The sequence below is a fragment of the Nematolebias whitei genome, chromosome 20 (genome assembly GCF_014905685.2).
Source record: "Nematolebias whitei isolate Nwh7 chromosome 20, NemWhi1, whole genome shotgun sequence".
In the NCBI taxonomy this organism is placed as follows: domain Eukaryota; kingdom Metazoa; phylum Chordata; class Actinopteri; order Cyprinodontiformes; family Rivulidae; genus Nematolebias; species Nematolebias whitei.
This window is the reverse complement of record NC_056517.1, coordinates 34,060,631-34,083,639: the sequence shown is the minus strand read 5'-3', so window position 1 is coordinate 34,083,639 and position 23,009 is coordinate 34,060,631. Positions and strand designations below refer to the sequence as shown.

The following is a 23,009-nucleotide window of genomic DNA, read 5'->3' as shown; positions in this document are numbered from 1 at the left end:
TCAAGGCAGTCATATTTGTTCACAACTTTATTACAGTAAGCCTGAGCGTTACCAGATCCGAGCAAACAGTTACTGGAACGCACCCAGTCAAAATAAGCGTTCCCGGCTCAAATTAAGCACTGCCCCACTGGTCCTTGTGACTAACAGGTGCCTCCAACTCTGTTGGGGTTCAGGAATCAACTGTTTGATGGGTACAGTGACTTATGTCATTTCACAAAAGCATTCAAATTTAGTGGTAGTAAAATATAAACCGTTGCCAAGTGTAAAAAAAAAAAACAATAAAACTTAAAAAAAAATACAAAAGTAGCCATTGTAGTATAGGTCAGACATAGACATTGTCCTTAGGGGTTGTCTGAAGACAGCTTAAGGTTGTCTTTGTCTTAAGTTGAACCTATATTTTCAGTTTTAACTAGATTATGGGTAAAAATGCCAATTAAATTATAAAACAAAAAAACCCATTTAGTATGAAGTCAATAGAGATCCAGAGAAGATCTACAGCCTGCAATAATGTCTCAAATAGAACGCACTGAGCCAGTCATAACAGCTAAAGTAAATCTAGCAAAGAGACTGCACACCTGGTTGAAGCCCAAATACGAAACACATCGTGGTGATATTACTCCTGGGTACTCGCAGTATTGGACTGAAATGAAGCCTGTGCAAAGGCAGAGCATGCATCTTTATCTGTGTCCACTTACAAAAGGTTATCTTTCGTATTGCTCAAATGCTACCTGATAAATGTCCTGCTAACTCTCAATATTTCCACTGCGGGGGCCACATTTGTCATTGTTGAGGTGGCGGGCAAAGTAGGGCACAGATGGGAACTCCTCCCTTGTGCTGGCGTTGAAGTATGAGTCGCGGGTCGAACCAGATGAGCACATGTGATTGATACGGTCGTGTGCCGGGTCTTACCACAGAGAGGCAGTTGGGGAGGAGAATTCATCAACTACAAAAGTTACACAAAAGTATAATTTACTTTGGATTTGTATGTTCGATGCGGACCTTTCTCAGCCTCTAATCAAAATAGACGTCTTTTGGAACCTGGTAAATGCAACTACATGTAAAAAAAAAAACGTGTTGGAAAGAAAGGACACAAGTCCTATTTTTGTTTCTTAAGCAGCAGGTAAAAAAGCAGATATCGCTGAATTTAGCTGGTTACTTTAACCAACTTTGATGAATTTTTGCTGTGCACCATTTCCCTGCAAGAAGGTCCATGGGTGATTTGCAAAACCGCACATTTACGTTTCTTACCGGTACTTTCAAGCCAAAGCAGCTTTTCTTTTGCTCAACTTCTCTTGACTGAGACATCCAGTAGATGCATTTAAAAACTTTAGAAACTACAAAAGCAAAGTACAAATTTCCACACTTTTTTGAATAGTGGTGAACAAACCTTTTCGTAGCAGAGAACTGTGTCCTTGATTGTTGCTATTTAAAGGTCATCAGGCCGATTATCAATGGCAGCCTCAACAAAAATAATTTTTAGTTGCACTTTTAACTAAAGCAATCCTCCAGAGTGGAGTCCCAACCCCATCTCGGGGGACTCTTCATCCATGTTCATGTTCTTCCCCTTATCAGCAGTCCAGTCATGGAGACAACAGGTCTACATGAGAAACTAAGGCGTTCCTTTCCCCAGTGACCCTCTCCAGGCAAACCTGGGGATAGAGTTGCATTCGGGTCCAAAAAATCCGATCCAGGCCCAACACGTAGCCATCGTTTCAGAACCCCACCCGATTCGACAAATTAACAGCAATTACAGGTCTGAACCCGACAAAACCTCCAACATTTTTAATTAAGCTTTAACTGCTGGTCGGCAGACGTGCGTGGCTGAATAAAGGGGGCAGAAGATCAGAGCTGAGGGGGCGTTTGTCATTTCATGGTGGTCAGAGCACATTAAACCCCTGCTTCTGCCTGCATTCTGCATTATTCAGACACGGACCCTGCTCTGACATGTCAGATATTTTGTGATTTCACCTGTTTGGGTCGTCGGTCGCACGTGCGCTGAGCGCAGCGTCTCATGAACGTCCATTTGGGCTGATGGATCGCTGGCAGTAGTCCATCTGAAGCTTAACTGAACTTTTTACCTTTTTCAAGGCCGGTCAGCGCGCGGTCAAATGGCTGCGTGCAGCTGGTGATAGTATGGCAAGCAATGTTGTCATATAATTGGATAGTCAGTCGTGCTCGTCCGCTGATGCAATTAAAAGCCCAACACCGACCTGGCCCGAGCATTAAGCACATTATTATGGACCGGCCTGGTTCAAATACGAGTCGGACAGGGACAGGCTCCGGTTAGAAATGACAGCTATACCTGGGGGGATCACAAAGTTTTTCCAGTCCAGCAAAGATACATTGCCCCTCCAACGAGTTCTGGGTCCCCATCCCAGTGCGATTGCCAACAAAACCTCCAGCAGGTTGAGAACGACTACTAAAATATTCAAAGCTTCGAGTCTTTTCTGTGTTGTACTTTAGTCACTGTATGTTGTACGATACAAGTGGCTCTGTGTTCCAGCTGAATCAACAACAGAAAATACAAACTGTTCCTATGAATCATCGGCATCTTCAAATCCCCGATTCCTCCTATTGTAACGAAGAAAAACATCAAGCGCTGGTGTGCATGAACAAGACTTCTATTCAGCTGTTGTTAAAACATTGACGTTGTAAGGTTCTAATGCACTGGATATTTGCAAGGCTAATATTTTTTAGTGGTAATGATGAAAATGTATCAATTTTTTTTTTTTTTTATAAATCGGCCAGAACGTGGATATCTTTGCAGGGTTATGGCGATGTCTTCCAACACATAACGATATATGTCCACAACAGTTCTGAGCATGCACCAAACTTCTGTAGCACGGTTGTGGTGGTTTGCCATCATGGTGGCATCGTAAAGAAGTCCTGGGAGGAGCATGATGGCAGCATATTCATGACCTGAGGCCCTGGTTTAGCCATTGAAGAGCTGAAGCAGAACTGGTCCCAATGGCTTCATGCCTGGGCTACAACCATGACCGTGATAAGGTCATGGAAATACCCGACTGATTCTCGTAGGAGTAGCATAGTTGCTTGCGTGGCGTGATCTTCTAGTGCACATAGCTTTATCTTGTTGAGCTTTTGGAGTGGAAGTTCCAAATTCACTACAAACAAGTCTCGTTTCACTTGGCCACGACGGGTGTAGCCGGCTCACCGTCCGATGGGATGCGCGTCTAAACGCGACTTACTGAAGGATCAGACATAAGCAGCAATTCATGAGATGTGTTTAGCTAGAATAAAAATGTAAGAAAGTATAATCTGTGATATAGCCTCAAGTATCACTCCAACCTAAACAAGACACCAGTTTTATTTCCAAAGACTTCCTCTGTATTAAACGTAGCGGCAGCAGCCAGGGACTGTAAAGGTAAGCCTCTCCCAGACTGCAGTCTGTTTGTTTTGGTCGCTGTCTCTTCAGGACGGTTTCCCCCCCTCCGTTTCGACAGCCTACCATCTGCTGCAGAGCCCATCTAGAGCTCGTATACCTCCCTGTATTTACTCTGCTGACAAGCCTTTAAGTTTGGGACAAAAGATAATCAGTTATGATGCGTTGGCAGAGGCGTGCCAGCAATCTGAGGCATGTGCTGGAGGCAGGAATCAAATGAAGACGCGTCAACAGACACTTTATTAAAAGATTTTATTCAACGCTGTAAGAATGGAAGAAGACGGCCTCCGATGATCTCCACCTATTCAGTCAAACAAGGAAGAAATCAGCCTGAGCAATCCAAAACAGAATAAAAATAAAAACTATACAAACGCAGCACGATGCGGAGTCTTTTCTGTTAAACTACAGGACACGCTGAGTAGTTTAAAGCTCGATGTGTGCATCGGTATCTATAAATAAACTGCCTTTATCCTCAGTAGTATTGTTTTTTTTCTCCAAAGGATATATCGGAATAAGGATACATATGGTTCTGGAGGGCCACAATATCAAGGCTTGGTATCTTAAAATGATAAAATATAAAAAAATAATTGCAGTAATGAGAATCCAGTGGCCGATTTTAAGAAGAGTAAAAGGACCTTGGAATTTTTTTTCTCACCCGTTATGTTCACCGTTGCTTTGGACCTTTCTTATGATCTGTGGTATCTTGTTTCGGTCTTGCGGATCGAGCGAATTGCTGTGAACTTCTCGTTAAGGTTTGTACAGCAACATACGTCCTAAATGTGCTTCGTCAGCTCAACCACTCTGAACAGCTTGCTTTGTTCCCCCTGCATGGGAACTCCACATTTACATCCAACCTTGTACAAAGAACGTTGGGTCCCCTTTGCTTCGTGAAACCTCTGCCTCATAAAAGTGGAAATTGAGGAAAAAGTTGCAGCAGTGCTCTCATCATGCCACAAACCTTTGTCTAAAATTGCCTTCGAGAACTCGAGTCTTGTTTTCTTTAGGTTGCCATTCTAGCATTGTGGCAGGTTTTGACTAGGCCTGTCACGATAAATCAATTAATTGCATGATAAATTAAAATTAGGCCGATAATTTTCATTTATCGGCTTTATCGTTTTCGTGTCGCTCTCTCTACTGGACACTGGATCGCTTTTTTCTTTAAAATCCATTTTAACGTTCCAAAATCGCGTTTTTGGAACGTTAAAAGGAGCTAAGCTAACAGGTCGACCACGGGGAAAAAAAAAGCCTCCGTCTTGTCGAAGCTCCAAAATTCACAGTTGAAACCTGCGCCTTCGTGTAAAAAGTTGTTTTTCTCTGCAAAAAGAAGCTGCGAACTTGTTCACTGGTTTTTTTATTAAAAGCTTTGTCTGAAAAATGCTATGCTCAAGAGCTCAAACCACACAGAGCATCCACCATTTTGAAAACCGGAAAAAAGGAACGAGACAGCCCGTGTCACGTCAAGGGACCTCCCTCCCCTTTTTCTTAACGAGACATGCTGCTCGCTCCCTCACTATTCATCCATCGGTTCAAACAGTCTTATACTGCCATCCGGTGGTTGAAAAGGTACTACACACAAAACAAATTAACCAACATTTTAAAAAAATTTGACAATTACTAATTATCATCAAATTTCAAACAATATTATCGTTTATCGCAATAATTTCTGAGACAATTAATCGCCCAGCAGAATGTTATCGTGACATGCCTAGTTCTGACAAACGCACCGTTGAATTAAGTCTTTACCCCATAACGGGTTGAATAAGACCGTCACCGCATGTTGTCTGTTAATAACCCTTCACCTTTCAGGCAGTTTAACAAAATAATCAAAGATTTCTTTTAAGTTTGAATATGGATTCACCTCCCAAACCTCAATATGTATTAGAGCCCCAGGTGCAGAAGCTTTCAGGACTGAACTGATGCAAGATTTAAGTAGAACCATTTGCCTAGTTCTCCGTAAACCAGTGGAGGGTTCTCCAGCTTTGTTTAAACTCACTGGTGGACCTCCGTCTCAAACAAGTTCCTCTCAGAAATGTCCTCGTCTTTTGCTTCGTCCATCTCTCCTTTATCTCCGACTGGTTTTTTTAGTCCCTGCTGATGGAAAACATCCCCACAGCATGATGGTGCCACCACCATGTTTCACTGTGGGACTGGGTTTCTCAGCAGGATGAGAGGTGGTAGATGTGCCTCAGACATGGTCTGGATGGATTAAAACTGATGATGACAAGAACATCTTCTTCCATGTTCAGGGAAGAAATTTCAAACAGTCCAGCTGGTTTTTCTTTATGCAACGACTTCTTCCTGCTGCTCTTCCATGAAGCCTCTAGTGGTCCTATGAACAGGTCCTCTGTTCTCTGCAGAAGAGCTGCTCAGCTCCACCAGGGTCCAGCCTCCTGACCTGCTCCATGAGTCATGGTGGACAACCCTCTCTTGGAAGGTTTGCTGTGGTGACATCACTTTTCTGTTGCCTAAGAACAGATTTAATGACGCTTCATGGGATGTACAAGGTTCTGGGAAATATTCTTATACTACAACCTTGATCCGTCTTCTCCACAACTAAGTCTTTGAGCTGTGTGGAAAGTACCTTGGTCTTCATGATGTCTCATGCTAAGTGGTACCCCTTAAATGCATTGGACTGGTGTTGATTCTTTCAGGAATAGGTGCGTCTACACTGAATGACACTTAAATAAGATCCACCTGTGAGGAGCATCATCGTGTGGCTTCTGGTTTGAGCTTTAACGAAAAGGAGGTGAATTCACACGCATGCACCACGTTTCACTTTTTCCTCTTCTTTCCTCGTGGAACTTTACACTTTGAGTATTTTTTTGGAGCAATATTGCTTAAATTAAGAATAAATACTTGAAGAATACATTGCTGTAATTTGTCTTTGAGCAAACACATGACTGAACGAGCGTTAAAACTCGGTCAGAACCAAGAGTTCTTCTCCACAAGGGTTCAAAAGTTGAAGCATAATTCTCTGCACACACAGGAAGGAAGAGCAGCTGGTGGTTCGGAGCTGTCAGAGATCATTCCCTGTCCTCTTGAAGGCGCTGAGGACCAAAGCCAGGAACTCATCTAAGAGGGGGAGGGTCGGTATGAAACCCAAACATATCACCCGTTACACGTCCGAGCCACCTCCATGTACTCGCGTGTAAGACTCAATAAAAGCCTCTCGGTCACTCGTTTCAGCTGCTGTGGAACAAAAGGACAATACTTTTTGACGCCAAACAGAACTCTTTGTGTCGGCGTACCTTCACGCCCAAAATTAATTAAACCCTCGACTAAAACACAAAGCCTGCCGTTGCACTCCTTTTAAAAGCCCTCGTTCTGCATCACCCTGCGAGAGGGGATGAAAGGATACGACCACGAGGGGTTTGTCGTGGAGAACGAAGCCGTTGGTTTCCCGCAGGGCTTTTTCTGCGCTCTGCTCACTCGGGAGTCCTATGAAGGCCTGGCCTTTCATCCGCCCCTCCTTCATTAACACAATGTCAAACCTGAGGAACAAAGCAAAGCAGGGACACGTCATTATCGCTGCGGGTTTGTGGCCGGACCGGCTCCACGACGTTCTGCTGTGTTCGGTGCAGGAGGAGGGGAACGGTTTTCTGCTCCTGGAAGCAGATAAAACAGTCACTGACGGACAACCTATTGATTTCACCGAGCCAAAGAGAAACAAGGAGGAGCCTCAAAGTGTAGCTTTATTCAGTACGAGATGTGCAGATGTCTGGGTAAATCCTAACAAGCCTGCAACTAGGGCTGCACGATATGGACCAAAATGAAGATCTCGATATTTTTAGATAAATCGCGATATACGATATATATCGATATTCAAGCATCTGCTAAGTTCATGGCACAAACCTATGCAGACACGTTCCCGTTTTTAGTATTTTACATCGCTTTATAATGTAGCTGGTTTTGTTTAGTATTTTAATATAATTTTCTTCCATTAATTTTTTCGATTCATATGCTTTCTTTAATTATTGTCTACTGTTGTCATCATTATTTGTTAATCAGGTTTCTCTCGTAAATGAGTCCCGTGGCTCAATGAGACTAAACTGTATAAAGATTGAATTAATTAATATTTTTTCTTTCCATAAAGTAATAAAAATCTATTTCTGAGTCAAAGCTTTGTCCAAATTGTCACACAGGCACATTTACTAACAAACAGCTGTAACTCTACTAAATGTCTAAAAAATAAACTGCTTACCGTCCATATATTAAATAATGATCCTCTTCAGGTGCGCCGCCTCACAACGTTAGTAAGCGTGTGTGAAGCATCGCTAAAGACACGGTCGGCTAACTTTAGCCGTCTTGTTAGCCGACCGTGTCTTCGATATGATAAGCTGATTTACAGGCAGCGTTTTTATTTTTGCACATTGCTCTCCTCTCTCCGTTTACTTGTGTTAGACTCCGGTTGAAACCCGTGCGAACTTGTTTACTGATTGTTTTATTAAAAGCTTTTGTGTGAAAAATGCTGAAGAGCTCAAACCACACTGAGCATCCGCCGAAGAGAGACAGCCCATGTCACGTCAAGGGGCCTCCCTCCCATTTTTCATAGACACCCTGCTCGCTCCCTCACTATCCATCCTTGGGTTCAAACAGTCATACTGCCATCTGGTGGTCGAAGAAAGGTACTACACACAAAATAACCAACATTTCTTTTTAAATTTGACAATAATTACTAATTATACTATATGTTATATATTATAGCATATAGTATTTTGTATATTTAGCATCGGTAGCCCATCAACAATAAACACAGGTCAGTAAAGCCCAGATCGAGCCTCTGGCAGAGAGTTCCTCTTGTTTGTTTTTTTGTATTCAGTTGATGAGTCAGGTAGAATATCTGTTTGAAGTACTGCTGATGCACAAACATCAAAACGTCCCTCATGATCTGAGTATCTGTTTAGATCCTTATTAAAAACACAAGGCAGAGTCAGCACGAATCACAAAAAACTCTCAGGAGGAGCTGAATAATTGCTGGAATCGGAAATAGCTCAAACGGGGTGCAGTGGCACACAACAAGTTCAACATTCAAACAGATTTTTTTTAACTTACATGTTCCTCTCTGCTTCCGATGAAGGGTTGATGTATCTCTCGTAGATGTACCTCAGGTCCTAAAGTCATAAAAACGACAAAGAGTTTATTTTCATTTATTCATTCAGGAAGAAGTAACAACAATCAGCTAAACGGGGCCGACCTTCTCTTCCACTTGCTTGGCGATGTTCTTCACATACAGCCTGCAGGTCGGCTCGCCAGCTTCGTAGTTCTTAAACACCGACATCCTCTTTATCTCTGTTTTAGGAAAGAAACAGGAACGAACGTGAGGTGAATTAAAAAATAAAAAATAAAAAATAAAAAGAGTCTGAAGGATCGCAGAGCAGCTTCGTTCAACTCTGACGCTTAACACAGGAGGAGCCGGGCTCAGAGACACACCGACAGGCGACTCGTCAGCGCTCAACTGTCGGGCAATAATGTAATCTGTTAGCAAAATATCACAAACCAGAAAGGTGGCTAAGGCTTAAAAGTAGTAAAAAAGATAAGTGAAAGTATCAAAAGTATAGCTAAAAAAAAGTTGCCAAAAACTGGCTAAAAGATAATGTAGCGAAACTAATGTAGCTAAAAGCTAAATTATAAAAAAAGCTAGGTCAAAGTATAGTCGAGATGCTAAAAGTAAAAAAACAGTTGGTTAAAAGTACTTTCTAAGAGCTCAAAAAAGCAAACGCTAATTAAACGTAATAAAATGGTAGCTAAAAACAAAATAGGCTAGCTAAACGCTAACAGAGCAAAACTATAGATAAAAGCTAAATTATCAATAAGCTAGCCAAAAGTATCAAAAGTCTAGCAAAAAGAAAAAAGTTGCCAAAAAATGGCTAAAAACTAATGTAGCAGAACAGCAGCTAAAAGCTAAATTATCAAAAAGCTAGGTCAAAGTATCAATAGTCAATTTAGATGCTAAAAGTTTTTTTTAAAAAGTTAGTTAAAAGTGCTAAGAGCTAAACATAGCAAAAGTTGAATAAAAGTAACAAAATGGTAAATAAAAATAAAAATAGGCTAGCTAAATGCTAATATAGCAAAACTGTAGCTAAAAGCTAAATTATCACTTAAGCTATCTAAAAGTAGCAAAAGGCTAGCCAAAAGTACCAAAACAGTAGATAGCATTTTGCTGCTTAAAGCTTCTATCTAAATGCCCAAAGTACTAAAACAGTAGCTAAAAGTAGCAAAAGCCAGGCTAGAAGCTTATGTATCAAAAGTGTAGCTAAATCTTAAACATGGATAGGTAAAAGTATCAAGAGTAGCTAGAAGCTAAAAGTAGCAAAAAGTTGTCTAAAAGCTAAAATAACAAAAGCAGTAGCAAAACGCTAAACGCACCAGATTTGGTAAGTAAAAGCTAAAAGCAGCTAAAGGTAAAAGTAGAATTAAGATAAGACAACAAAAACGGAGCAGACATTTTGAAAGAAATTAAACTGATCTCAGCGCGTTTTTATGGGGAAAATGTTTTGAAAAGCATAAAATTGCACAAACCAACAGCCAGAGCTCCCATCTCCCAAACGAGCTGAACGTTTTGAGACATGAACGATTAAAACAGCTCAAAGTACACAGAAATAGTGCGATTGTAAATAAAAATGCTGACTCAGCGTTCTCAGAACAGCCGATGGCATTAATCTTAACTTCTGCCACGTTGACGTGTGCCGGTTCTCACCTCATGGGTTTAATTTCAGCTGATCATTAGACAACCAAAAGGCTGAAAGCAGTTCAGAGACAGAAGCTGTGATGACGTCAACATCTGGCTCAGAGAACGACCAAACTCACGATCCTAACAGAAGAACGACGCTCGCCTCCTCCAGGTGCAGCTCATGTTAGCAGGAGGTTCATCAGTGTCTAATTTTAAATTTCATTTTCTACAGTCGGCACAGTTTTTTGTTTAGCCATCGACTCGCAGCCTAACGGCTGCACCCGCCGACTCGCCTCGCATCACTGCAGAACGCGTGAGAGAACGTTTCGGCTGTTTTGTGACAGCAAGAAGAAAGCAGCAGCATGAAGGGAGGATTATTGTCGTTGTAAGTTCTCAACCTGAAACAGATTCCTGAAACATTCTAGATCATTGTTGTAGAAAACGTCTGAGAACTAATTGCAGCATCAGCTGATAAGCAACCCTTCAGCTGTGTGTCGGCTGTTGTTCCCGACCATTTTTAGCTCATATTTACCATCTTTGGACAGCCTCCCTTTCTCCAGCTCCTTCCTGGAGACGACGTCCGACACGACGTCCTGCTCGTCGTCGTTCTGCGCCTCCTGCTGCTGGGACGTCTGGGAGCTGGGGTAAAGCTTCCCGAAGCCTTCGGCCACCGTCGCCTCCTGACCACTGCTGGGGGCCGCCACACGCTCGGCCGCTTGAAAAAACATAAAGCGCATCGTTAAAACACGCGAACGGACGATTACCGCTTGGATTTCAAGGAAATGAGTGAAAAGTTTTAAATCAGGCCGCAGGCAGGAGGTGTTACAAACGTCCTACAACTGATTAACTCTGGAGGTCAACCTGAGTCAAGATGGCCGCCATGATGGTTTAACTGAGGAGCTGCAGCTGCTTCATCAGAACTGGTCCGAGGACGCAGGTGTGGACAGACTGAGGCCGAGTTGCTCTGTCTGTGCTTCAATATAAACTGTCCCCACCTTAGATTCACATAAATATTGAATAAACGGTGGCAGTCTTAAACGGGCCACTGAAATCTATGATTTTTATTTATTTTAATTTAGAAGTAGCCGGATCCTCAACCCACCTGTCAATCAACCCAGATGGCGCGTCAGCAACTGACCAATCGGCGACCTCAGTTTGTCCTGAAGTGAACGCCCCTTACCTGCAGAGCTGCACCGAACGCTTTGCAGTCATAAAGATTTTAATAATAATAGTTTACGTCTTTTGCTTCATGTTCATCTACTGTAATAAACCTCTGTAAAAGACACCAGAATGCAGGAAATGGCATCTACTTTATTCAAAGTTCTCTGGGGGAGGGGGTGGTTTTTTGTGCATAAAGAGCCGTGGATTTTTTCTGTACTTCCTGTTTATTATCACACTGAGACAAGAGCCGGGTTCTCGCCCCGGCTGCTCTTTAAAGCCAGAACCAAACACAGCGGCACGTCCAAGCAGAAACTTCCAGAAGAAAGGTTTGAACTGTGGGCTCGCTCAGAGTTTCTCATCCAGCTGTGGGCTTCCCCGTTTGCCTTATCTCCCCCCCGCCCTCCACCTCCCAACTCTGAGAAACACAGATCTCGAAGCCAAGCGCAGAGGATTTCCTGGAGGCCGGGGAAAGATAAACTGTGAGGGGAGGCGACGGCGTGGGCTCTGATAAACGAGCGATTCAAATGAAAAGCAGCGCCGGGGACAGATAAGGACCTGCAGGTCGGGATCAGAAAAGCTCCCGAACGCTCCTCGGCTCAGTGCACCCACACCACCTCTTTACGTGCACGACAACACCCACACCACCTCTTGACGTGCACGACAAGCTTTTTCTTTTCGTCGGGATTCGTACAGGCTGGCTGCTCTTCCCCATCTGCAGCACGTGCGCACGCATTCATGCACCGCTGCCGTTCACACTCAGCGTTACAAATCGTCTCTGCTGTCACTTTCAGTCATCTCTTCCTTTTCATACTTCAGCTGATAAACGAAGCTCGACTTTAGCTGATCCTACAACGACCGTTTTTACACATCAGAACCGCTGCACACAACTTCACCAGCTTCCTTCTAGAACGCCCAGCCAGCTACAGTCGAAGCTCCGATCATGAAATATGTTACTGTTTGTTCGTAGGCCTGTCGCGATAAACAATAAATCAATTAATCGCATGATAAATGAAAACGATCAACATCGTTTTCATTTATCGGCTTTATCGTTTCTTCGTGTCTCTCTTTCTATTGAAGACACTGGATGACAAAAAGCTCAACTCCGGTGCTCTTCACTGACGCCTCCCTTTCTATTTTTTCTTTAAAATCTATTTTAACTAAATAAAATCACATTTTTAGATCATTAAAAGCAGCTAAGCTACAAGCTAAGCTAACAGGCTGACCTCGGGGAAAAAAACCTCCGTCTTGTCGAAGCTCCAACCCGTGCCTTCGTGTAAAAAGTTATTTTTCTCTGCAAAAAGAAGCTGAGAACTTGTGGACTGATTTTTTTTTATTAAAAGCTTTTGTGTGAAAAATGCTATGCTAAATAGAGATGCAACAATCCGATACCGATATCGGTACGGACATAAAAAAAAAAAAAAACCTTCTGGATCGGGTGTCGGTGACAATGTGACTGATCCAAGACTGGGCAGATCTAGTCACTCTAACTCTATACTTTGTGCTCCGAGTGACGTCACGTGCTAGCAAACTGACTGAACAAATTAAAGTTGTGTTCTTTTTACACGTTTGACCGAGCTTGTGAAGCTCTTGGTGTGTTTAAGTGAGCTGCTCTGGTGCAGAGTTTTCAATAAATGAGTAATTCAGTACATTCATGTCTGCGTTTAAAAAAAACCAAATGTTTTAAGTGAATTCAGCACTGGGTTTGTAAGAGCAAACATCCAGGTAGACAACAAAAATGGCTAAATCGTGTCATCTGATGACACGATTTAGCCATTTTTTGTTAATTCAGCAAAGTTTTTCTGTATCAGATCGGCATCAAAACGCAGATATCGGTATTGGATCGGAAGTGAAAAAAGTGGATCAGTGCATCCCTAATGCTAAAGAGCTCAAACCACACCGAGCGTCCGCCATTTTGAGAACTGTAAAACAGGAATGACACAGCCCATGTCACGTCAAGGGGCCTCCCTCCCATTTTTCTTAAAGAGACATGCTGCTCATTCCCTCACTATCCATCCTTTGGTTCAGTCTTATACTGCCATCCGGTGGTCAAAAAAGGCACTACACACAAATTGAACCAACATTTCTTCTTAAATTTGACATTACTAATTATTGTCAAATTTCAAACAATATTATCATTTATCGTAATAATTTCTGAAACAATTAATCGCCCGGCAAAATTTGTTATCGTGACCGGCCTATCCATTAGCAAAATATCTCATGAACACAGAGAGAGAAATACAAATTTACAAACTGCAGAGGATTGTGGCTCATTTGACAACTTTAAACCTAATAAAGCGTGCACAATAACATAATCTCAGGCTGCTGACAAACAAACAGCAACTGAAAACTCCATAGCAAAGCTAACGTGGTTAGCATCGAGCTCGTCTATTAGAGATTTATACACAAATCCAACGTTTTAAAGTCGTCAATAAAAACAGTGGAGTTGAGATAATTTCAGCATATAAATACTTTTTAGGGATGACCAAAAAAAAAAAGATGAAAATATGTTAAGTTTCAGAAACACTGAGTGAAAGATGACAAAATTACCAACGATATTTATGTTTTGATGCTTTTCTATACTTATTAGGTTCGTTTACAGACTAATAACCAGATGAATAACTTATTAAACAGAACTCAGTCCCTGAAGTGGAAGTTACCTGCAGGGAGCTCTTTACCTTAATAAATGAACATTTACCCAAATTGTAAGGAAACTAAATTTGACTTTTAAGATTTTATTACAATAATTAACTAAACCAACAAGAAAATGATGGACAAGAACAATAAATCATATCCATAACTTTAAATAAAGTGGTCGTGGAGGTTATGAAGCCCTGGGGTCCTTCACGTTACACTGAAAATGTATTTAAAGTGTAAAATTATCTTGATATTCAACGACTTATTTGATTTCTTTGTATTTTCTCATTATAAACTGAACTTTTGTCCCCCTCAGATTTTGTGAGCTGAACGGAACAAGCTGGACAAAGTAGAAAAGCTGAGCCTTACTTTTGTCTTCATCGTGAGGCTGTGCAGATCCACTCCCTTCCACAGCAGCTGCCACGTCCTGAACCGAGATGTGGAATTCAATTTTCTTGGGCCCGGCGGCGTTCGGCTGCTCGAACACATCGGACGGCTGCAGGACGGGAGCACTGAAGGATAAACAGCAGAGCCCACACGTTTCTTAATCAAACGTGCAGATTAGACCCGTCTAAAGCTTTTGGCATCTGGACCATGACATCTTATGTCATAAGCTCTCTGACATTGGTTTCTCAGATCACACTATCAGTTGGTTTTCTAATTACCTCTCTGATCGGAGGCAGTGTGTTCAACACAATGGTACTTCCTCCAGTTATTTAACTGTCAACAATGGTGTACCACAAGGCTCAGTCTTAGGACCCACACTCTTTACAATCTACATTAGTGATGTACAGTAGGTCACATCACCCCTGATGCATCCTTACATTTGTATGCTGATGATACAGTTGTTTATTGTTGAGCTAAAACAGTTGCTAAGGTTTTTCAGCTTTTACAGTCTGCATTCAACATCATCCAGTCAGATTTGTTCCATCTCAAACTGGTGCTAAATGCTGAAAAAACCAAAGGGATGTTGTTTTCAAACAGGAAGTCTGTACCAACAGTCCTTCCTTCTATTCCCCGCTCTGTATGTATTTATAGATTAGAAACAGAAGTGTCTGTTCATCTGAGTGTGGCCGTCTTTATACCAAAAACGTATTGTGTAACGATTTGGTTTGACGCGCCTCAGAATGCAGTAACCAGACAAATGGTGTCTAACGTGCACGAGTGCGTTCGGTCTACCTCTGAGAGTCTGGTTTGGGAGCGTAAAGAAGATCTTTGATCTTGGGCTTCTTTCTTTTTGAAGCTGCTTTTGGTCTCAGTGGTCTCTTGCATGCTTGGTTGACCAGGCCCATCAGACGAGCAATCCTGAAATGAAGCAAGCACGGGGGAGTGAAGGAAACGGCGACTTAACCTGGACACAAACGAGCACCCCGTCGAAAACCCGCCCGTCAACAAAGAATCAACCTAATTACGGGAAAATAACGGAGATTTGTTTGATTGAGGAAGCTGGATTTTCTGCTCCCTCACCTCTCTTTGTCCTCGTCATCGCCGCTCTCGTATTCCGACTCTTCACCGCTGGACAGCTCCATCTCCTCCTCCGGTAACGGGGGGTAGTCGGGAGGGAAGGGAGGGGGCATGGGTATGGCGGGAGCAGGAGGCAGGGGAATAAACTGCAGGAAACATCAGTGACTGAAATACTTGTATGCAAACAAACATATTTTCTGCCTCACCCGACATCCTCATACTGAACTGTACCGCAAAAACTTTATACATCTAGACGTCCAAATGGAACCCGGACGTTGAAGCCGGAATAGGACCGATCGTCCCTGTTGGTTGTCTTAAGTCCCGCCTCTTCCATGTTAACACGACTCTTGACTATAAGTGTTGACGAATCTTGATTCATACAGATTTTACCCTGCTGCTAAATGTTCAAGTCTTCAGTTTTGTAACACGTTGAACAGTAATTTGTTATTTCATGCTTAAAAGAAAAGTCATGTGGGAAAGTAGGCGGGACTGCAGCTTCTTTCTAATCCTGTATTTTTCATACACAAACGTTCATTCGGTTTCATTTAATTAAGTTTATTTATACAGCACCAATTCACAATAGAAGTCACCTCAGAGAACTGCTCAAACAAAAAAAAAGTCCAAATTATAAATCTTTTTCTGTTCAAAACAGATCTAGATTCAAACCCAACTATAAATTATTAGAGCCCGACCGATATATCAGTATGACCGATATTTTAGGATGATATAGGCGTTTGGTAACATATCGGTATCCGTGAAAATTGTCCCATTATGTGCAGATATAAACACTGGAAACAAGCCGTGTCCTTACTGCCGTAAGCTGTAATTGTACAATTTATCCAGCAGAGGGCACATGTGGACTACTTTCAAGTCATGGACCTTAACTTTCACTTTCAGTACAGCTGAAGTAGCGAGCAAAACTGTGTAGTGTATTCTGAACAGAGCATCGTAAGTTTATTTGAACTGATCTGTAAAACAAATGAACAATAATAAATTCTCTTCAATCCTCTAACCCGCTTGTCATTAGCTACATGCCTCTCAAGTTAGCAAGCTAACGTTTAGACAGCCTAGCCTTGTAAAACTTTATCCAGAACAATAAATCTAACGTAGAGGTAAAATATATCAGTGTTAGTAACATTATCTTTGTCGTTTTCGATGAAATGTGTTGTTTGTCTGAAATATTTACTTCTCTGTAAAGAAAAAAACAATGCTGCTGTGGTCAATATTAGACCTTCACTATATGTGACTGGCGGTTTAAACAATGAACAGGGGAGTTTCTTTGTTTAAATTTATACTTTTGTAACACTTGATAACTTTATGGTGAATAGCGGAGGATAAAAAATGTGAAGACATGTTAGGAGACTGTTTCAAGACTTCAAGTGTTAAAACAGGTACTTAACTGTCTACAATGGTGTACCACAAGGCTCAGTCTTAGGACCCACCCTCTTACAAGCTACATTAGTGATGTACAGTAGGTCAGATCACCCCTGATGCATCCTTACCTTTGTATGCTGATGATACAGTTGTTTATTGTCGAGCTAAAACTGTTGCTAAGGTTTTCCAGCTTTTACAGTCTACATTCAACAGCATCCAGTCTGATTTGTTCCGTCTCAAACTTGTGCTAAATGCTGAAAAAACCAAAGGGATGTTTTCAAACAGGAAGTCGGTACCAGCAGTCCTTCCTTCTATCTTATTTATCTATCAAGTTTTCAACATGAGGCTTAAAAGAGAGATGCGCATCAACCAAAATTCCCAAATATTTGCAAGATTCGACAAACTCAATAGGAACACCATTCGTAAATCAGAGTCAGAGTCAGAGTCAGAGTCAGAGTTTCTTTATTGTCATTCGCACCTCATGTGGTACATAATTTCGCTCCACCACATGTACCACATGAGGTGCGAATGACAATAAAGAAACTCTGACTCTGACTCTGATTTACGAATGGTGTTCCTATTGAGTTTGTCGAATCTTGCAAATATTTGGGAATTTTGGTTGATGCACATCTCTCTTTTAAGCCTCATGTTGAAAACTTGATAAAGAAACTGGAATTAAAACTGGGTTTCTTTTTCACAAATAGATCTTGTTAAAGTCTTAACATAGTTAAAAGTATCCGTTTACTTGGATTCTTGGGGTGGACAAAGCTCAAAACTTTTCAGCCATTATATTGGTTATCGGCAATAACTTGCCCCTCTCAAAATTTCCATATCGGTCAGGCTCTATAATTTATTCCACCGATAATACAGTAAATTATGAAATACCAATAAGGAAATCAGATAATTTTATTCTGTTCCCAAAATACGGTTTAGTTTAGTAAACCAGATCAGGCGGGCCCACTTCATCTATAAGATACTTTATTTACAGTTTGAGTGACTAAAGAGTTTTAGCTGTTAGTTCTATCCAGTCAGAATTAAACAGATTTGTTCTAAAGAACAGGTTAGATATTTTTTGTTCATAACTTTCTGCAAAACCTTAATAAAAAAAAATAAAAAAATGGCTGCAGAATCTGGAGCAAAGACGTTTTTTTGTGATTTTGTATTTAAAATCTTTTCCAAGATCACGAGTCCAAACATCCTGCAGTGACGGTAACCTTTACGTTACGTTTTTCTGGTCGTTTTCGTTTTCTTTCAACGCAAACGATGCCTCACCTTTTTGCCGTGGACAAAAATCTCATCTTACCTGGGGCGGTCTGGCCGTGACGGGACCGAACGGACACGGTAAGTTCATCTTGTTCATCAGATGAAGCACCTGTTTAATGTGGAGCACATGCACAGGCAGCCGTGTGTGAGGCGTGTATAAACATACGGCTGCAGCCTAAATGTCCACGCGTGACACACGTCTGACTACTGCATACAAATACAAGGATCGAGGTGGGATTGCAGCTTCGGTGTGAAACACCAGCGCCACCAAGGTGCTGAAGGAAGCAGCTCCGGTGGAAAACCCCGTGCAGCTTGGCTCCAGGGGAAATGTGGTTGTTTTGGTAAAACTTGTTCCCCATGTTAAGATTAAAAAGACAAATGTTCGTGTCTGATCTTTAGGAGCTTGAATGTTCAGAAACTAATGAAGCATTTATAAATTCTCACTTTACAAACAGGTAATAAAGAGGGATAATAATTATAAAAACATCATGTCAACATCTGCACATGGAGGTGATACAAACAGCAGGTTTTACTCACTTGAACATAAAACTTGGGCACGCTCAGGAGGGCGTGCGTTATGTTGGTCAGGATGCTGTTCGATGGCGAAGGGTACAAATATTTCAACGTGGGATTTGATTGAAACTTCAACCTAAAGAAATTAGAAAAAAAAAAAAAGTTTAAACCAAAAACACAATATGTTGTATGATATGATATGTTGTATGAAAATATGTTTTATGTTATGAGTGCTTAGTGTATATTTAGTTGATGTTTTTCTTAGTTCATATCTTAGATGTTATTACTGTTTTTCTTATACATTTTGTTGTTGGATGTAACTGGGACCCCGTGTACAAAATTTCGCTCCACCACATGTACCACATGAGGTGCGAATGACAATAAAGAAACTCTGACTCTGACAATAACTAGTCCACTTTTCTCAAACGGAGGAAAACAAAGTCGACTCTCTTTAGCTGTGGGGTTTTACGTTTCAGCTCACAATGAGATGATCCGTCCGGTTTTTACCAGCTTCTAAAATCGTTCAAATTTAACCTCGAGTGAACAAAAGCACACGACAGGTTCCACTGTATCTTTAACGAAACAGGAAATTGTATTTATTATTATTTTGATGAACCTTTATTTAACCAGGCAAATCCCACTGAGATCACAGATCTCTTTTGTAAGGGAGGCCTGGGCCTGAAGGCAGACCAACATCATGCTTTTGGTCTGTGGGAGGAAACCGGAGTGCCGGGAGAAAACCCACGCATGCAAACTCCACACAGAAAGACCCCAGGTCCAACTGGGGATTGAACCCAGGACCTTCTTGCTGTGAGGCAGCAGTGCTAACCACTGAGCCGTTATGCTGCTATGAAAAGCTTTAGCGAGAGAGTTGGTCTGTCACGATAAATTGTCTCAGAAAATATTGCGATGAATTATAATATAGTTTGAAATTTGACAATAATTAGTAATTATTGTCAAATTTAAGAAGAAATGTTGGTTACTTTTGTGTGTAGTATCTTTTTTTTTGGCCAACGGATGGCAGTATAAGACCGAACCGAAGGATGGATAGTGAGGGAGCGAGCAGCGTGTCTCTAAGAAAAATGGGAGGGAGGCCCCTTGACGTGACGTGGGCTGTCTCTCGTGCATTTTGTTCGGTTCTCAAAAAGGCAGACGCTCGTTGTGGTTTGAGCTCTTTAGCGTAGCATTTTTCACTCCAAGCTTTTAATTTAAAAAAAAAGCAGTAAACAAGTTCTCAGTTTCTTTTTGCAGAAAAAAAAACTTTTTAGACGAAGACACAGGTTTCAACCGTGAATTTTGGAGCTTCGACAAGACGGAGTTTTTTTCCCCCAGAGGTCGGCCTGTTAGCTTAGCTTCTCAGCTCAGCTGCTTTTAACGATCCAAAAACACAATTCTGGATCGTTAAAACGGATTTTTAAGAGAAAGGGAGGCGTCAGTGAAGAGCACCGGAGTTGAGCTTTTTGTCGTCCAGTGTCTTCAGTAGAAAGAGAGACACGAAGAAACGATGAAGCCGATAAATGAAAACGAGGTTGATAATTTTCATTTATCATGAGATTCATTGATTTATTGTTGATCGCGACGGGTCTATGAGAGAATCCACCCGTAGGATTTAATGACCAACAAATGTCCTGACACTGAGGAGAGCTCTGCTGCTCACAGACGGCAAATAGTCCTGAAAACACATTTTAATTCTAAAGGAAACATTTGGAACAAGTTATTCCTGACAAAATGCCCCAGTTATGTTCAGGTAACACTAAATTAAACAAAACAAGGGAATAAAAAGCAAAACATAAAAAAAAAGGTTATACTTTAATTTTTTTGGGCATTCATCATCAGGAATCAAACAACAAATACTGTACATTAATCAGCATAATAACTGAGAGCACGTCTCCTCTAACTGTGTGAGTTATTGAGTCAAACCCTCTGATCACGCCCAGAACCAGTTTCAACCAAACTGGGCAGCCTGCCTGTGTGAATACTTTGGGAACAGAGTGTTAGATAAATATCCTTTCATCTTCTGGATTTACTAAAATAAGCAACTCTGAAGACACAAGAAGGATTTTAACAGGTCTCTACTCACAACAGGCAAGTGACATGCTTGGTTCCCGGTCATGAATATCTGCACCGGACAGTGAGGCAGGAAGTGTTTTATAATACACGCTTATCAGACTGAGGCGAGGTCAAGACGACCTCGGCTTTCCAGCCTACAGACGAGAAGATTAGAAGTTATCAGGTGCTCCTCCGTGCACCTGCAGGCTCCTGTCTGAGCAGATACATGACTCTCTGACCTCACACACACTTCACACGCATGGTCCAACATTAATTTAACATTAGTGATAAACATCCATAACCTGTTTACTAGATTCCCCTGACACAGACCTTTAACTCGGTATGAGCTAACTTTTTTAATATTTTATTGCTTTTTATTTAGTTAGTTGTGTATTCCAAAAATTGTCCATTTGCTGTTTGTTTTTATTGTCTTTTGAGCATTCCCCACATAACCATGTTATGCACAGCACTTTGGCCAGAGGTCTCCAATACTGCAGGTCTCATTAAACAGCAGGAGCAGCTGACAGATCCTCGTTCAGCCGCCGACCTCCACTTTCTTTACAGCAAACTCTCAAATGCTTCTACAGCTGAAGGGCGTGTCACACACTGAACTGTTCAAAATGTGTAGTAGTTTGGGTGGTTTATGACTCACCTGCTGCAGGTAAAAACAACTAAATAGATACATTTGATGCTTTTCACCTCTCAAAATGTACAAATGAATAAACTAATAAAAGAAGCTGATTCTTACCCGTGCTCAGGTGCAACACCGGTCTCTATAAGCGGGATATTTGGTTGTTTGCTCTCCTTTAACTTCCGCTCTTCTTTCACATGACTGTGCAAAACAAAAAAAAAAAAAGGGGGAACAATAAAACAACAGGGTGTAACATTAATCTGCTCTCACAACCAACTCACCCGTCTGAAACTGGCGGGTCCTTTAAAGCTACGACGTCATCTTGGCCTTTTGCAAACTCCACAACAAGCGTCTGATTCAGAACCTCTAGCTGATGAAGCCTGCTGAGAGCCTACAAGAGACGTGGTGAGGAGTGAACTGAGGAGCAAACGGACACGAAACGAGACGAACTGAACACAAAACACTGACCTTTGCAGCCATCCTCTCGCTCTTAAATGATGCGAACGCTGCATGTTTCTGTGGAGACGGACAAGTCTTTTCACACTGGATATACACTCAAAGGAAATTAACGATGTTTAGGAGCACATCACCTACAAGACGACCCCAGTTTGGGAAGACTTTGACTGATTTGGCTCCAAAGTACTTCAGGAAGTCCTCCTTCTCATCCTGGCTGAGCTCAGCTGGTAAGTGGCGAATGAGCAGCGTTTTGGTGCCGTTACTTTGGATCTCATCTTCATTTTCCATGTTTCTGTGGGCAAGGCAGCAGAAAAACACCACAAACATCAACCTGTTATACACAAGGTCAGTTTTACTTTATTCTAACTAGTATTCTATAATAAATATGTAGTGCTGCTTCATGCAGACAAACAAGCATCCATCTCAGTTACATTTAGAGATTTGTTTAAGTTGCCTATGGTCAATATGGTTAATATGGTTTGTGGCAAACATACTAAGTAAAATGGTTTGGTTTTTTTTTTTAGATAAGTGGTTTCCAAATAAATTGATGCCCCGTTAGCAGCTAACTTTGGAAATACCCAAAATTTAGAAGTATTTATAAAAGTCTTATAAACATACATTCCCGAATGAAAGACCAAAGTGTGTTGATTGTTTACGTATCTTTAGCATTGTTATAAACGACTTGGTTTAAGGTCGGTGAGCAATGCAAAGTAAAATCTCCATTTTTTTCAATGAGAGTTCTGTCCGCCGTCAAATTAGCTCGCGGCTAACAAACTCCAACAAGAATAAGATTCGCGTCTTTTTCTGTTCCGATTTATTTTGTTAATTGGCGACTAGTCAAATGTAAAAAAAAAAACCTTTGAATAAACACGAGGCTAGACAAAGCACTACAAAGTTGTAACTACCTAAAATTAGATAAATTTGTTCCACACCTGCGTCCTAAAGCGGTCTATAAACAAACGGACTTCCGGTTGGAACTTCTTCTTCGTTGGTATTGTGGTAAACTCGGAGGGATGCAGTGCGTTGCTGCCCCCTTCTGATAAATAAAAATTACTGCTTCTCTTTAAACTTGTAGATTGGTACTAAAATCTAAAAATATGACGTTTAAACATATAAAAATATATATATTTCCGGAAGAATTGACACAGACGGTCAGTTTGTTGTTTTGCAACATGTTGCACATATTATTTATAGTGGGGGAGTGGTGACACAGAGGTTAGAGAAGGTGGGCCTGTGATCGGAAGATTGCCCGTTCAACCATCAACATCAACATCAAAAATGTAGGTGGGGTAGGTGAAGCACCCACACCTGCCCCCACACTCACTCGCCCCACTCTGGACCCATGACCAAGGCCCATAACCCCCCATCTGCTCCCTAAACAGATCTCTCTCGAA

At 41.5% G+C, this 23,009-nt stretch overlaps 1 protein-coding gene across 2 annotated transcripts; it reads right to left on the bottom strand.

The window, feature by feature from the left end:
- Window positions 1-3,890: 3,890 nt before the first annotated feature.
- Window positions 3,891-22,590, bottom strand: rnpc3 (RNA-binding region (RNP1, RRM) containing 3). 2 transcript variants are annotated; one of them, XM_037694461.1, is made up of 16 exons: window positions 22,548-22,590; window positions 21,754-21,907; window positions 21,628-21,675; window positions 21,441-21,550; window positions 21,277-21,360; window positions 18,504-18,615; window positions 18,007-18,075; window positions 15,333-15,475; window positions 15,045-15,170; window positions 14,235-14,377; window positions 10,603-10,785; window positions 8,595-8,689; window positions 8,453-8,511; window positions 6,759-6,891; window positions 4,056-4,133; window positions 3,891-3,959 (listed from the first exon to the last, which is right to left on the bottom strand). In XM_037694461.1, the coding sequence occupies exons 2-15, from the start codon at window positions 21,901-21,903 to the stop codon at window positions 4,065-4,067; spliced, it is 1,524 nt and encodes a 507-aa protein (XP_037550389.1). In that variant the 5' UTR covers window positions 21,904-21,907; window positions 22,548-22,590; the 3' UTR covers window positions 3,891-3,959; window positions 4,056-4,064. The 2 variants fall into 2 exon arrangements, with proteins under 2 accessions (XP_037550389.1, XP_037550388.1); XM_037694460.1 differs by having other exon boundaries at window positions 22,521-22,589.
- Between the last annotated feature and the right edge of the window lie 419 nt (window positions 22,591-23,009).